At 38.3% G+C, this 17,678-nt stretch overlaps 1 protein-coding gene and 1 long non-coding RNA gene across 3 annotated transcripts in view; one reads left to right on the plus strand and one right to left on the minus strand.

Moving 5' to 3' along the window:
- Positions 1–8: 8 nt before the first annotated feature.
- On the plus strand, positions 9–17,165 carry LOC125278148. The gene is made up of 4 exons (XR_007187060.1): positions 9–133; positions 310–391; positions 2,303–2,499; positions 17,029–17,165. It is a non-coding gene; the product is annotated as an uncharacterized LOC125278148 (long non-coding RNA).
- foxo3b (forkhead box O3b) overlaps positions 9,532–17,678 on the minus strand; it is a 34,474-nt gene continuing 26,327 nt past the window's right edge. For both annotated transcript variants that reach the window (XM_048206994.1, XM_048206996.1), the window contains exons 3-4: positions 12,476–13,914; positions 9,532–12,102 (exon numbers count right to left, since the gene is read on the minus strand). In XM_048206994.1, coding sequence (XP_048062951.1) covers positions 12,490–13,914 — 1,425 coding nt within the window. In that variant the 3' untranslated portion in view covers positions 9,532–12,102; positions 12,476–12,489. The remainder of the gene's footprint in view (positions 12,103–12,475; positions 13,915–17,678) is intronic.

Below are 17,678 nucleotides of genomic sequence, written 5' to 3' on the forward strand. Positions count from 1 at the left end.
GGGAGGCTTTTGTTGTGTGAAGTGTGAAACCTACTGCCTTTTTACTTTATTTCTGTCATGTTTTTTTTTTTTAGAGTTAGAAAAAAGTCATTAGGTGCCATAACCCGTAATTAAATACGGATTACCTTATTATGTAAGTGTGTTTTGAATCTTGTGAGCCTCAGCCTTAACATATTACAAGGGAAAAACAGAAGAGACCATTCAAACGTTGACCTATTGTAACGAAAAGAACATATATTTATTTAGCCTGAAACTAAATTAAGTCTTAATTTTTTATTCCTCTCCAAAACTCATATGCCTGGTGTTCAGTGCAAAATCCTAAAATTCAGGCCCACAGAGACTCGAGGTGTAATTGTGAGGCGACACGTCAATCACCCACGAGAGGTAACAGGTGAGCTGATACCCACCCAGAATGACAAATAAAGAGGAATTTAAAGCTACACATTTGTAGCCTTGTTCAAATGAGACAGTCATTAGAAATATCTCAAATTCCTTAACAGAGGGCATTATGCAAATGTATAACGTGCTTGTCTTTTGTAACCCGAGACATCTATTTTGTCTGTTGTGGTTTTACCATAGTCATTTCCCACAGAGCTTGTCCTCCCATTTAAATCTTCCGAGAATCTGTCTACTCATTCGTTAAATTGCATATTAGAGACTTCAAACATCCTAAGTGACAGTAGTGAAGATTCTGCAGACTGTCTTATTTTCATAAGCAAATCCACATATATGACGGAATAAGGACATTTTCTTCATTTTCTTCTTTCTTGTTTAGCGGGTTATTTTAAAACTACTCTGCAAGAAAGACTGATATGGTTTATCTAACACACTATAAAACGTCCTATATTTCTCTGTTGCTCATGAAGTAAAATGCACATACGAGCCATCTTTTGGCTCTGGTTAGATTTAAATAACTCTACAAGCTTCATTCTCATGGATACAAGAAGCCTCATTGGTGTAAGGTGATTGGAGAAGCTAGCCAATAAGGAGTTAGTACAAGAGTGCTCATTGGCCAATGGCTGCATAGATATGGTTGCCCTCTTTCATTGTCACTAAGGGAGTGTGGTGCCAAGGATGGCAATTTTGATAACATTATGTAAAGTGAACTGCATTTTTACCTGCCTGTCAGATTTTTGATAAAGCTTGCATGAGGTGCACACATCTGTATTTAGAGGGCTGCATGAATGGTGTAAATTAAATGATCTTGTGAACCTCGACACATACGCACATACACCACTGATGCTGGTTGCTCTTCTTCTACGTCACTGAGGTAAATTGGTTTGCTTTGCAAGGACCATAATTTTTCTTGCTGCTGTCTCCTTGGCAACCAGTTCCTTATGGGCAGTCTTTGGACACACATTGACTCCCTCACCTGGTGATAAGGAGAATGCAGTGATGACACACGAATGTATGACGAGAAGGTTAAGCAATGTGTTTGCTTAGACTTTACACAAAGTAAGAACACTCAAACACTTTGCGCTTGTGTCAACATGTGGTCGAGAAGCACTACAGTTTTTGTTTTGACCAAGGACAAAGAGCTCTTCACTTTATTTGCAGACTTAATAGGAACTATTTTATATTTAATTGAAGATAAAGCCACCATAAAATCAAATTTTGACAATTCTTATTTTTTATGGAATATTGCAGTGATTATTATAAACTATTTATTCGATTCACTCTTATTATGTCATAATACGGAAGAAAGGAAGATCTCAACTTCCATTTCATGCAGATTTTAATTGGATAATTTAGGTCTACCACTATTACCTGTTGTAGATCACTTGCTGCTGAGCAAATTTATCTGTGTTTGATCCATGAAAGTAGGATAGAGGAACAAACATGGCTGGAAATGTCATGAACCAAGCTGGGGGCTGTTCAGATTGTCATGCCTCAGTGGTACAAGTAACCAAATCCCAGAATACATTGCTGTCATTGTCTCTTCCCAGCACATACTCAATCACTTGCTCTACCTTGCTTGACATAAATAAAAATACCTGTGGTGTACCAGACATGTTTTAGCCTGCTCAGCATAAATAAAAACACACGGTCAAGCATGTACACTAAGCCAGGATAGATTGTCAGGATAAAAATGTCATTGCTGTTGGAGCCATAACCTTGTGGGAAGTTCTCTGACCAATGGTGGAATGTGTGATACTGTATACATACATATATAAACATAAATATAGGTGAGTTCTGTGTTTTGTTTGGAAACATTTGTTGCTTTTTCCATCCAACATACTAATTTGCTGTGAGAAAAATAGTGAGAACAAGCAGCTGACATTGGCATTTTCTTTTCTAACAGATTGGCTTTGATTATGACGCGGTGATGACAGACTGCTGATTGACTCATCTGCTTACAGTGCTGTCCAGAAAAGCCAGCCACACACTCTCTCACTCTGTTCTGTGAGCTCAAAGTGGGGTGCTATATATTTCAAACAACTATAGTAATGAATCCAGTTCCGGTTGCACAAGTTACAGTGCAGAGCATGCTGAGCTAAGGTGGGTGAAAGGTGATGGGATGGAATTTGAGGCAGAATGTAGTGATGATAGCAATGACAGAACTTAACTTTTCTATTAAGGGGCGATATTTACCCCCTTAAAAGGGCGTTTTTACCTCTATAAGGGCATTTTTCTAACCTTATTAAATGTATGAATCTTTTTTTTTTTTTTTTTGTCAAATTCTTAAATTTAATGAACACATTCAGTTACAATAATAAGATACTATAGGGCTGTTACTAATCAAATGAAATCAGTATCCATCTTTGCACAGAATCTGCATCTGAAATGGCATTTAGATGCAGCTCAGAAGAGGTATGAATGCATTTATATTGATTTTAGTTGCATAAAAAATGCAATGTGATGTTTAAATAAAATAAAAATGAAATTGTTTTTTTAATATGAAACCAAAACTGCCAGTAGGTGGCGGCAAGTCATTGTATTAATGAGTGAGTCATTAGTCATTCATTCATTCAACCGATTTGTTCAAAATGGCTTATTCATTCATGACTGAAGCAAGTGACTGCCTTTTATGAATGCGTCATTGAATCATTTACTCAACCAATTCATTAAAAAACGCAGATTTGTTCAGTATCAAAACACCAATGTGTATTGCTCAGAGTTGATATGGATACAGCAGTGATGTAGCTTTGTTTGGAAATATTTTTGTAGCAAAACAGACCAAAAACAAACAATATTGACAATATTGTGTCTAAAATATAAGTCACTTCATATTAACTTCTTGAATTTTTGTATAAGTATCACATTTACAATCATGCTGATATTCAGGAAAACGGCACTCTTGCTCATATGTTATAAAAACAACTTATACAGGGTGACTTTTTGCCCCAATATCTTGAATTTTGGTGGCATTTTGACCCCCATTAATCTCCAACCCTGGATGATACTATTCACAGCATGTTGTGTCTTTTGTCAGTGCGACACACCTCTGACACCCAGCTACACCTATGTGCACATAATGTAAAGGTATAATCAGACTAATACACACTAATAATGCTGTTAGATAAATAAAGTCATGGAATGTTGACACAGCTAACACTCATTGGAGCTTTGCAGTCATAATGGCAGTTGATATGATGTATTGATGTCAACTAACATGCATTCACAGTATATGGATGAAGTACATGTAGCCAGCCATAGTTTGGTACAGGACTTTCCTTTAATTATCATTTTTCTTTTAATATTATTTTTGAGGTTTATTTGAGAATTTCATTGGATGTGAACACAATGGGACTCTTTGTTTACTGTGTTTGTGGGGTGCTACACTACTGTTTGCCTCCCCCCATTCCCCTGCCCCAAGATTTATAGGTACAGCCCTATTTCCCCCTTCACTGCTGATTAGAAGGTTCCCTAAGGACTGTCATAAATGTGCTCTATCTCTTTCTCTCTCTATCCTTCTTTCTCATCCCCCTATCTACAGTACATTACTCTGTGATTTTATTCCCATGCTCATGTCCGTGGGTCTGTATGCTCTATAATGAATTGAATCTACAGCTCATATCTGGCCTCGGAAACAAAGAGATGAGTGTGCAGTTTAATGGTTTGTGTGTGTGTATCTCTGTGTGAGAAGGGTCAGTGTGAATATGCCTATGTTATGTGAGAGATGCACATAATGGTGCTAATAAATCATGACTTTGGCCCATTTTCCTTTTGTAATCATGTCAGAAATCACCAAGGGCACAGATTGTGTACAGTAGATTATCGCTCTATTGTCTCACAAAGCATAGGGACTCATTTATTCGGTCTCAGTGACAGAGAGATTGTAATAAAAGAAAGGGATGGTCCAAGAGAGAGAGAATGGTCACTGAGAGATGAAAGGAACATGAGAATAGGATCATGGATCAGATGGTAAAGAATCTTTGTTAGACATTATAACATTATCAAGTGCTGGCTGTTTCCTTCTCTCTTCCCTGACACACACAAGTGTGCTTGTGTGTGTGTTTGAGAGAGATGTTTTAATATATGTACAGATGATCTAGAATTAAATGCTCACCGAAGCAATAGCCATGTGGGAAGCGCTCTGATATATAATGCATTTGCACCTCAGGCGACCTGAGTTCGAGTCTCAGCTCGTAGTCCTTTCCCATTCCTGTTCCCTGCTCTCCTATGCAATTCTGTCCTATCCAAAAAAAACTGAAAAAGTCCAAATATAACGTTAACAAACTCAATGTTGTCAAGAACACATGTAGCATAATCCTCTCAAAATGTGCTATATAAAATCACTTGTGACATGCATTTTCTCAGATCACTGTTTTTTGCATATATGCAAGGAAAACATCTAAATTATTCCATTGTGACACAATTTTGGACCAATAACTATATATGGCTTTATAGGGCATAATACAGCCTTGACCTCTTCACCTTTATGACAAATTATTCAGAAAATAAAATAGACCACATTAAACATTCTTTACTTCTTTCTGAGATGCGGCACAGGGCAATAAAGAGGAGACATAATAAACAGGGATTAAAGGATTAGTTCATTTTAAAATGAAAATTACCCCAAGATTTACTCACCCTCAAGCCATCGTAGGTGTATATGACTTTATTCTTTCTGATGAACACAATTGGAGTTATATTAATAAATATCCTGACGCATCCAAGCTTTATAATGGCAGTGAACGGGACCAACGAGTATGAAGCTGAAGAAAGTGCTTCCATCCATCCATCATAAACATATTCCACACGGCTCCGGGGTGTTAATAAAGGCCTTCTGAAGCAAAGCAATGCATTTGTTTAAGAAAAATATCCATATTTAAAAAGTTATAAAGTAAAATATCTAGCTTCCGCCAGACCGCCTTCTGTATTCAACTTACGAAGAAAGTATAACGCCTCTCTCAGTTCAAAATGCTTACGCTACGTCCTACGCCTTCCGTATTCAACTTATGATGTTTTCTTACACAAAGGCATCACTTCGCTTCAGAAGGCCTTTATTAACTCCCCGGAGCCGTGTGGAGTATGTTTATGAGGGATGGATGCACTTTCCTGAGCTTCATACTCGTTGGTCCCGTTCACTGCCATTATAAAGCTTGGATGCATCTGGATATTTATTAATATAACTCCAATTGTGTTCATCAGAAAGAAGAAAGTCATATACACCTAGGACAGCTTGAGGGTGAGTAAAGCTTGGGGTAATTTTCATTTTAAAGTGAATTAATCCTTTAAGTCCCTGTGACTGGTTCAAGCTCACAGTTAATAAATGAAGCTCCCAGTGGCTGCAGTGACTACAGATTCGCAGGATATTGTGCTGTGCAATTAGATCAGGCCTCTTTTGTTTGAAAAGAGTGAGCTAATGCACAGCTGATTGAGTAGATTGATGTGTCCTTCACTTAAGGATTTCTGTCTCTACATTGATTTCAGGTTCTCACTGATCACAGGACTGCACATTTCCCTGTCCATTCATCTGCTGCCTAATGGTTGTCTCTCCATCAACTCCACCTTGTTCTTCTCTCGCTTTATCTCTCTCGTACAGAGCTATAAAGAGTTGCCTATTTTCCTTTTCATTTAGCCTACACAAACAGGTATTTAAACTGAACTTCTTATCTGGGAACACTGTTATCTTTGTGATGTTCTACATCTTCAACAAATGTTGGAGAATTCCTTGTGTGCCTGTGTGTGTGCACAGCATCTCGTACAGGTTTTCTTGTATCTTCACATCATAGAAACGAGTGGAGTGTAGAGCACACTATTAAAGTGAAAAGTTGATGCTTATAAATTGAGGATTTTAAAGAAATTAATTTTTTTTAATTAATTTTAGTAGAGATTTTAAAAATTAACTAGTCAGTTAAAAAGTAACTACTCAGCTACAAAAGTAATTATGCCTAATAATAGGAAAATTGGGAAAATTATTTTCAGTGACCTGTGTATGGTGCTTTAAAACGCGTCCTCAACAATCACTAAAGAAGAAAAAAGAAAGACATCTGCAGTGATCACTAATTGACTTATTAGCTATTGAATGACTAGTTGACCATCCTGTCCCGTCCCAACTCTAAATGCTGAGTGTATACATGCCTATGTCCTCCTTCTGAACTGTATGTGTGTAACAAAGCCTAATGGTGTTTTCAGTCACAGATCCCAGAATGTTGTACGTCACACTGCTTTGAGGCAGATTGTATTCTACTGCCTAATGGATAGTGAACCTGAGATCCCTCACACATAGGCTCTCTCTCTTTTTGTTTCTCTGTCTCTCATTTACCATGTCACACTATCCCTTCAGCAATGACATCACCACACCACAGCCCAGTTCTCAAATCCCCATGTCATCAATCCCTCCTCACACAGTTTGACCAGTCAGACCACAGCACTGACAGGTCTGGCCTCACCTGAGGAGTCAGAGGTTAAGACATTCATGGCATGCACATGATTCACGATGTAAACGCCCATTAGCCCTTTTTAGCTCACATTATTTGTTGTGTACACAAATGCACTATTATAAAAACCTCATGCCATACACACCTAATTGCTTATAATGTTACTTATCTGTCATCATCAACATTTTGATATACTCACACGTGAGAGGGACAGAAATATGACAAAGCATGTCTTAACGGAGTGATTCTGTGGTATTTAAGGGGTTAGTTCACCCAAAAATGAAAATAATGTCATTTATGACTCACCCTCATGTCGTTCTACAGCCGTTAGACCTTCATTCATCTTCCGAACACAAATTAAGATATTGTTGATGAAATCCGATGGCTCAGTGAGGCCTCTATTGAGAGCAAAGCCATTCAAACTCTCAAGGTCCATAAAGGTACTAAAAACATATTTGAAACAGGTTATGTGAGTTTAGTGATTCTATCTTAATATTATAAAGCGTCAAGAATACTTTTTGTGCACCAAAAAAACAAAATAAAGACTTTTCAGCAATATCTATATGGGCTGATTTAAAAACACTGTTTCTGAGCTTTACGAATCGAATCAGTGAATCGGAGCACCGAAGTCACGTGATTTCAGCAGTTTAGCTGTTTGATAGGAGATCCGAATCACTAATTCGAAACAAAAGATTCATGAAGCAGTGTTTTGAAATCGGCCCATATAGATATTGTTGAAAATCGTTATTTTGTTTTTCTGGCACACAAAAAGTATTCTTGTCGCTTTATAATATTAAGATAGAACCACGGAAATGGTCAACTGTTTCAAATATGTTTTTAGTACCTTTATGGATCTTGAGTTTCAATGGCTTTTGCTCTCAATAGAGGCCTCACTGAGCCATCGGATTTCATCAACAATATCTTAATTTGTGTTCCGAAGATGAACGAAGGTCTTATGCTGCGTTCACACCAGACGAATAAATCGCGCTATTCGCGTGTAGTTGGACGCTTGAACATTTTGAGTTTACTCGCTTCATTCGCGCGTGAAAATCCCTTCACAACAGACGCGAATTCGCTTCATGAGAGGGGCTCTCCCGCTCCTTTATGTGTCCCAGACTCTCCCACTGCTTTCTGCACACTTCCTCTGAAAAAACACAACTTGTCAGTGGGGAAATAATTGTAAATTACAGCGAATAAGCTCAATTGGTCGTCTTTAGTTGGCTTGTAGTCTTAATATGTATATATATATATATATATATATAGCTCAAATTGAGTAAAGACCGTTTTTTACAACTTATAAGATTGTCCGACCTCCTCACTCACTTTCTTTCAAACACGATCCTTTTTATTTCTGTTTCTATAAATGTATGAAGATGTATAGCGACGATGATTTTGTCCTCCATTGTTGTTTCGAATTTCTGCCACAGCTCGCTACGTCACGTCACTGCTAGAGCAAGCTCCTGATTGGTTAACGTGGCGCGGAAATTTGCCAAAGTTCCGATTTTTCAACTTGCGCGATTCGCGCGAATCACTCAATTCGCGCCGCGTCATTTGCGCCGCAGGATGTCAATTCGCGTCTTTGCATTGACTTAACATGTAAATCACTCGCGCTTAACGCTTCATTCGCGTCTGGTGTGAACACACAATTAGGGGTGTAGAACGACATGCGGGTGAGTAATAAATTACATTATTTTCATTTTTGGGTGAACTAACCCTTTAAGGCTCGCTTTTACTGTACACAGCATACTGACACAATGGCATGCATTGTTATTTGGTCTTACCAATGTTATTTTAGTATTATTTATTTACTATTATAGTATTTATTTGTTTTACTAGTAATCCTGATATGCGCTTTTGTCATTTTCATTATTTTTTGTTTCAGTTTTAGTACTTTTATTACTTCTAAAACTATTTCACTTAGCAGCATTTCTTAATTTTTATATTTTATTTCAGCTTTATTTCGATCACTGAGAAATGTAATAGTTTTATTTTCAGTTTCAGTTAACAAAAACAACACTGGGTCTTAAACCCAAGATTTATTTTAAATCTAAGAATTTTGATGAAGAACACCTTTTAACTTTGAAGTCAGATTTGTTTTCGGAGTCAGTATACTGTTACCACAGCAAACATCACACCTTGAATGCACACATACACACACCTCTGATCCACAGTATTGGCAAAACAGATTTGTTATGTAACAACCCTTGACCTTTGTGTGTAATGGCCCGTGAGTGTGTCTGTGTTTCAGTGGGACGGATTCCAGACATTTCTTATGGCTCTGTCAGAGAGAGACAGTCAACAATCTCTATTGGCTGTTAAACGTTTCATATGTGACTTGTGCATATAAACCATTTGTGAAAACTTTTATTGATGCTATAAAAAAAAAATTGAACAACCAAAGTCCAATTAATCAAATTAGGCTTTATATATTGTCATTGCACCATAGGGAATGTCCCAAGGTTCAATGTAACATTTGACAAATGTAATAGTTTTCAAAGAATATAGCCTTTCGCCAAAGTGACAACAGTTTTTTGAGGTCACTGAAAATAAGCCAACAGCAAACTGAAAAAGCAAAATTCCAATGAAAGCCAAAAAATTCCCTATACGAGTATTTAAAACACCAAATCATTATTTTTGGTTAATAGAAATTAATCATGTTTAAATGGATCAAAATTTAAAATAACTTAAAACAACAGCAGAGACAAATAGCTCAACCAAGCTTTATTTACATGCGCACCATTTCTTATACAAACTAGATTACAATTCAAAATGGAGTATACAGGAAAAATACTCACAAACATCTAGTAGAGAAGCCATATGACTATAAGATAGGTAAAAGAGCAAAGGTAAGAGAGGTGAGGGAGGAAGGCTACGAACAGGGTGGTAAAATGTGGGAACGGTGCAGTGGCGTGCACTGGGGGAGGGAGGTGCCGGGGGGGCTTGAGCCCCTTCCCCTTTAATCGCAAATAGTAAAGTGCCCTTTCGGCCATATTGCAGTGCCCCCCGGAACGCGATTTCGCCCCTACGGAGATCTGTGCAGGCCACTGGAGCAGTGGTATTTGCTGATTATCACGATGGGCATGTGTAAATAAAACCTGTAATGTTTGAAGATCTGAAATGGTCATCTGAAAAAAATAGAATTTTAAAGTTTTTTTTTTTTTTTTTTTTTTTTTTCCAGTGAAAGAAGTGAAAGAATACATGCAAGGCAATTTTTGAGACAGTGAGATTATTGTCTCTGAAAGAATTTACAAGTTTCAGCTGTCTTATATGGGTGATTTTCCAATTTATTGCATACTTGATATTATCAGTTCAATGTGAGTTTGAAAAATGAATATGATGAAAGCAGTTTTAGGGTGTGGAATCATGGTGTAAAGCAGGTGTGTCAAACGCACACGTAAAATTAAGCTAAAACATTAGCACTCATATCAATATTTCGTACTCATTTAGCTACAGCAGGACATCTAAACACTTTAATTTACACAGTTGCATGTTCTTGCATCTAAACTTCTCCTTTCATGTCAATGTTGTATGATAAATATTCCGAAAGGTGTGTGTGAAATGGTTACATTTCATCTCCGCTCCTTTTGTTTGAACACATTATTGGTTATTAGAGCAGAATAAAATTGATTCTGTTCATTTGCGAAGTGCATGTACTGCTCACGCACTCTGAAAAAGTTAAATGCATTCAGTAACGTTTAGTTTGACACCCCTGCTATAAACCATGTCTGTCCAACTCCCCATGTAACAATTACATTATTTTGTTCAACACGTGGACTTTGAAAGACATATTTGTATTATCATTACATTTTATAAGTATAGCAGGATGTATACATATATATGCATTGCACATGATGCATATGTACATTTACATGCATGCATCCATGGAAGTATGCAGTGAAGGGTAACCTTCTCTGAGGGACAGAAACACAGAACATTAGGATTTGTACATGATTCGTGACAATAGCTGAGCACAATGGAACAATAAAGACATTAATAAACTGACAACAACACAGGATGAATTCCTGTAGCTTCATCTCCTTACTTCAGAAGACTGTTGTTCATGTACAAATGTTCATAAAACATTTCTGAAATTGTGTACAGCCAGGTTGCAGTTAATTCAAGATGAGGCCCTGATGTTGTAATGGAGACCCCACTCTCCCCTGAGCAATAGTGATGCATTTTGCATACAGGGACAGAAAAGTCCCCAAATTTCACTGTGTGTCTTTTGTGATTTTGGCTGCCAGCATCTCCTACATTTTCAAGTAATTTGGCAAATGTACAAAAGATAGCTTATTGTTTTTTTGCTCAGTAAAGATTGCTCCCAGAGGAAAGGCCCACCCACCATTGAATGCTGCCATGATGCTAAACACTAATCCTAATCAATTATGCTATGTCCTTGTGGCCAGGGAAACACAGATGGCCTTAATACAGGACAGGGATCAACACTGATCATTTAGCACCTGGTATGGCATGGAAATGTCCACGATGCAAGTTAATATTTATTTAATCATTACGTTTGGCTACATTTATATGCGAGAAGTCCAAACATAGCTTTGCTGGCTAAATAAGACGCCTCCACCTGCTAAGCTTTCAATTTTACCACTTTTTTTGTACAGTTACAGACAGTACACACAAATTAATTACTCCTTATAAGGTTATATTCAATCACAAAAATGTATTACTTAAGTATTATTATGAGGCAACTATATTTCAGATTGGGAACTAACTACTGTATGGTAACAGTGAATTAAAAACCAAAAATGGTGGATGAAGTGCACCGTGACAAGCTACTCCATCTGAGCTCTGAAATTTTTCAGGTTAACTCTCCACCTCATAGTTGTACTCTTATATTGATCAATGACTATACAGTTAGTGCTTAGAGGATAACAAGAGTAGCCAATCATTTAACAAAATTGTGATGGAAAACAGAGCGAGACCCCAGCCAAGGAAACTAAGTTTATGACAGAAAAGCTACAACAGGCCTATTTAAACACTTTAGATTACTTCACGTCTAACAGTGGGATGATTTCAAACATTGCATAATGTTGCATAATGATCTGTGAGTTCACTGTTAGTTTGTGTTTCTCCATTGGGCAGTCTTTCGTTAATAGTCTGGGTCTGCTTTTACAGATGGACCTGTAAACAGGCGTATCATCCAGTGCTTGCCGTAGACAGCAATCTTGGCAAAGATCGACTTCAAGTCTTTTGGATGTTTTTTTTTTTGTGCAGTTTTTTTGTAGTTGTTATTTTATTCGTTTTCTCTGCAGTTCTGAACCTAGAGAGAAAGACAAAAAAAGTTCTATATTAAAAAAATCTAATGAGATCAACAAAACACATCCTGTACAGTATAAGGAGCTGATCACACAAAAAGTGTTTTTGCATTCCACTGCACTGCTTTTCCATTGTTTTTCTACGTAAATATGCGCTAGACCATTGCGCTCGCATATTTTGCAGCATCTCACACGACACTGCGTTCTAACAATGTAGCACTCAAGTTAAAAAATGCGTTCTGTGTGAATGGCCCCTTGCAAAATTTTTATTTCCTGCTGTAATGGATCTAAAAAACATCAACAGTGACCTATATTGAAGCTCTTTTGTTATTTATGTTGATCTTTGTTTATATGTTTATAAAATGTATTTTGGCTCACCTAAGAGACAGCCATCAGCCAGGCACCCAACTTTGATTGGACTGTTTTGTCCCAGTGAAGTTTCCCACAGGATTCAGACTAACAGCGTTTTGCACCAATGCATCAAAGTTAAAATCCAGTCCATCAGATTCCATTAGTTCAGAGCGGATTATGGAATCCACATCGCAATCCAGACTGCCGTTAAACATGTCCAGGTCCAAGTCTGAGGGAAAACGATCTGTTCCTGAGGGGTGACAGATCCCTACCCCGTTACTTCCATTCAGGCCAGAGTAAAGCGATGTCTCTGTCATCAACATGGAGGGCTGTGGCTGGAGGTGCTGCTTTGCGGAGACTAAATTATTAGCATCATTAACTAGACTTTGCGCCCTGTTGTTGGAGAGGGAACGGAAAGCACCCTGGGAATTGGACCCCTGATGGTGTTGCTTGTTCTGGAGGTGGCCGCTTCGCCCATTGAGCACAGTACTGAATGATGACATCATGGGATCATTACGAAGCATGAGGCCATTGCGAAGCCGGGAGTTTTGAGAGGTGACGGCAGTGCTGGCCTGTGATATAAGTGGGTCTGACTGCGTCATCATAACGTCACTATGACTGTGTGAGACCAGTGAATCAGAATTCAGCAGCTCCTGAAGTGAGTTTCCAAAACAAGAAACGCTAGAAAATGATGTTTGCTTGTTTTCCTGGATGGTCTGCATGGGCGTCTGACGCAGACCTCCTGCTGAAGGCCCAAAAATGGGGTTACTGAATCCTCCGGTGTTGTTGCTCACAGTTTGGGATGATGAGGAGCTTGGGGGTGATGCAGTGCTCTTGGAGCCAAAACCAAAAGTAGAAGACCCTTGAACAACCTGGACTTGTGTGGCGATGTTGTCCAACAGATCGACCATTAGGTTGTCAGCCTCATTGAGATTCATTGTGCCAGTCAGGTCAGCTAGCCCTGGAAGTTCTGTCAGGCACGTTTTGGAGTTTGATGAAGATGATGAGGGAGGAGAGAGACTGCTGGGGCTGGAGTAGAGCATTGGGGACAGGGGTGGGCCATCTGGGACATCATCAAGCTCTGGATTGGCAAGAATAGGTGACAGGCGGCCACTCAGGGTGCTCGCGTTGGAGTTAGTTCGCGAGCGGAAGTCAGTCCAACAGGATTCCAGTTCGTCGCTGCTCCGGGAAGTGGGACTTCCTGGCCACTTAGACAGACCACCAGCAGATACGTTCTCCAGCGAACCCTCCTGGGCAGCCTGCAGCGCTGCCTTTTTCTTGGCTGCACGCCCACGTGCAGTCTTGGTGTATTTGTTACTATTGTCCATGGAGACTGCACGTCGCCTTGGCGCTTTACCTCCCCGCCCCCCTTCAGGATTGATCATCCACCACGAGCTCTTTCCAGTTCCCTCGTTCTGTACACGGATGAAACGGCTATGCAAGGACAGGTTATGCCGGATGGAGTTCTAGAAGAAGAAAAGACAGAAAACAGGTTGTTATAAATCATTCCATCATGCACACACACACACACACACACACACACACACACTATGTATATGTATCTCATGTACATATTTAGCTTGCTGCGGTAGTTATACAGTGTTTGGCCGTACACCAATTACATTACTTGCCCGGCACCGCCCCCACTGTTGTTTTGCTTTTTTATAGAAAAAAACCATTTAGTTCACTTGGACAATGGACTCTACAATTATAAACTAAAAGCGTCTGCTCTGCTCCATACAGCACAAGCCGTAGAGTCACATTCAAAAGAGATCCCCCACCACCCCCGGTGTTATCGGAAATTCTGGTGTTGTTGCAAGTTTATATACCGGTGAGAAAATTCCCTCACCGTGACATCCCTAGTACATATTTACACTATTGTGTGCACATTGAGAACCTTTAGTGTCACAAGTCAGCTTTGTTGAGAAAAGATTCTATACAGACAATTGATCTAACATACACGAGACCAACATAGTTCCAACCTAACTCATGACATCTGAAGAACAGGTACTTTTCAGTGCTAATAAATAGGAAACCAGTGGAAAATAGATGCCATTGTGTATTACAAGTACAATGAGATCTCAAGAGGCTAAAAAGCACAATGTGACGCGTAACTATAGTAACTTAGTAGAGGAAAGAGTTTATAGCCAGTGACCATGGCAGAACAGACAGGTTACGTTTCTAAGATATTTTCTTTTTCCCCTCAATAATGAAGTCCATAAATGCTAAATATTTAAATTATTATATACATTATAATATATAATATGTGCCTTATTTTTTATAACTATTAGAGATACAGAGCTTAGTTCATGTTGATAAGCACATTTCTAAACTGAAGTACCCCGTCTTATGACGCACAAGATGTATGTGTGTGTGTTGAGTTATGATGAGCGATACCACGGATACCGGTGTTTACAGTGCCAAGTCTCTCTAGAGATTAATGACATAATGTTTGTGTGTGTGAGGGAAAAGAGGCGTAAGGGTATGACTAAAACCTCAATGGAGCAGCATGTTGTGAATGAAGTCATTAAAACCAATTCATTTTCTTCCTCCACTTGCTTGGCAGCTCTAAACAAACTTGTGGCACTGACACCAAAAACAAACTTGTGCCATTTACACCAAATGAATGAATGATTATGCAATGAATGAATTCTTTTTGTGTATATACCTCCCTTATTTCAACTGTTTTTTTGTTTGTTTTTTTAACTTTTATTGCATAATCCTGCTCTAGGCAAGGCCCTCGGGAGAGAACCTTAATAAGTGTTTATTGAGTGCCTATGCATGTTTTGATTTTCAGAGTATCGGTGTGTTTGTGGTTGACTTTTCAGAGCTGACTCATAGCAACTCAACTGCCCTTGAACTATCATAAAAATATACAGTAGTATAGCATAAGTTTGGTTTGTATTTATATCCACCTACATGAGATATCTGTGGAGGAAGGAAGCCCTTGGCTCAAACATAACCTACAGTATCCATACACATTATACTCTCAATAAAATGCTCGCTAAGCTCCACGTATAACTATGAGATGCACAAGTGCGGAGCCCACACCCTGTAAATCCTATATTTATACTCTCAGTCAGTACACATACCCACACTTTACTTAATCTGCAAAGCTCATCCTTCAGCCTAAAACTAATGGGACACTAACAAATGTTCTGTTTTTTAATGCTAAAAAGACTACAAAATCAGTTTTCACCTGTTGTGTTTAAATTGAACCCATTTTGTTTAAATGTATGATCTCTCAGCACACATGTGTGTGTTGTAAGAGCCTGTTAACTGAGTGCCCAGCTGCACACTGAATCTCTTTGGAACACAGAGACCTTTTTGTCCGTCAGCAACATGTGGTAACAATCCATCAATGTCAGCAGCCACGCAATGCACACACACGCAACTACAGCTTCGCTCACATTCTTCTTCTCAGAGATGTGTTTTGGTTATCTGGTGCTCTCTGTGAATGTTATTGCGCTCTGGCTGGTAATTTTTGTGATGTCAGGAAGCCAGTGGCAATACAAACCTATAACCAGCAGGCATTTGCCCACAAATCAACCAAACCAAAACCACAGTGAAATAAACCTGCCAACCCTTACGAAAGAGTTAGAAAGGAGAAAATTATATTGATTAAAGGGACATTTTAAATATTGAGACAATCTAAATGTAGGTTTGTCCTAATGTTACTGTTGAGTCTAGGGCTGGACAATAGCTAAAATGAATGAATAAATAAATATTGTCATGATAGATAGATAGATAGATAGATAGACAGATAGATAGATAGATAGATAGATAGATAGATAGATAGCAACCCATGAAGTCCTTCTTTCTCTCTGTTACACACATACACACCATTATTTCAGCAGTAGTAGCACATACTTACTGCAGCAACTCAAAGCAGAGTGAGTGTGTCTGTGTACACATAAAAATTTTGCTTTTCCAGAAATCTCATTTCTTAGCAAATCCAAGTATTGGCCTTCTGAGTATTTGGTCCATGTGTGCTTTTATGTTTGTGACCAAAAGGAAACGAAAACATTCAAAGTCGAGTGTTTATGTTTATAAGAAGGGTCAAACCAGAAGAGAGTTAGAAAAAGACAAGACAAATTTAAGAGAGTTTGAGAGGGAGGGAGCTCAGGGTACTTTAGCAATTTAGAAATAAATAGAGACCAATGTTAATTTTTACACCATTTTTGTTATAGTCATAGTCTTTTTAGAACATGGCCAACATTTATATTAGTCAATATTTTGTCTTGGGTTATTTTTTTTTCCATGGTTGGGTAGTTTTTGTGTTACCCAGCCGTTGGGTTAGAGGCTGATCAATCTCACTGACAGTTGATACAATAAACCCTTTCCCCCTTATTTCGTCTATTAAGTCTTTACAGTGCTGTAAATCATTTTATTTAATGCAATGCAATATACAGGAAAGAGATGTCAGTCAGCTGAATGTTTCAGTCAGCATCGGTCATCTCGCATGATGGAAACGTCTTTTTCCTTGAATATACTGATTTTTATTCAATATAATACTGAATATTATTCATTTGGATGTTAAAATATTTTCTCAGAACTCTGTACTGTTTGTTTATGTGCAGGTTATAAGGAGCCTGCCACGACATCTTTCGGTTATGAGCAGTTCCCCACCGAACAGCGACCCATCAGCGCTTACGACAGGAATATATGTGGAAAATAGAAGAAAACTAATCGAAGGGGAGAGAGAACTTTGAAAACTGGCTGCAGTGAGTTTTGGACATAGTGCTTTTAGTCTGTTCGTTGGTGTGAAAAAAAATAAGTCAAATATTAAATAACTTACGTTTGAAAACATATTTAACTTTTGAAAACCAATTTTGTTTAACTATAATCTGTAGGCCTATAATTGAGTTGTCATTTCTTTTCTGCACTTTTTCACTCGCATACACATGTACACGCTTTAACTCTTGCCTATATTTTTGTGCTTTCCTGGGTGTTCTTGCTTATTAATAAATGTTCACCTTATGATTATTACTGTTGCCTGTGTTGTTACTTTAGTAATTCTGTGTGATTTTTTTTTTCAAAATATGTTGGGTTCATTTTAAGCCAGCAATATAGTAATTTTTAATCAATGGTTGAATTTAATAAAAACAACCCAGCATATTGGGGCAAACATTTAACCCAACCACCAGGGTAAAAAACAACCCAACGCTGGGTTGCCAAATAACCCAAACTGGGTTATTTTTAACCCAGCATTTTTTTTAGAGTGTACCAT

The sequence above is a fragment of the Megalobrama amblycephala genome, linkage group LG11 (genome assembly GCF_018812025.1).
Source record: "Megalobrama amblycephala isolate DHTTF-2021 linkage group LG11, ASM1881202v1, whole genome shotgun sequence".
Taxonomy (NCBI): domain Eukaryota; kingdom Metazoa; phylum Chordata; class Actinopteri; order Cypriniformes; family Xenocyprididae; genus Megalobrama; species Megalobrama amblycephala.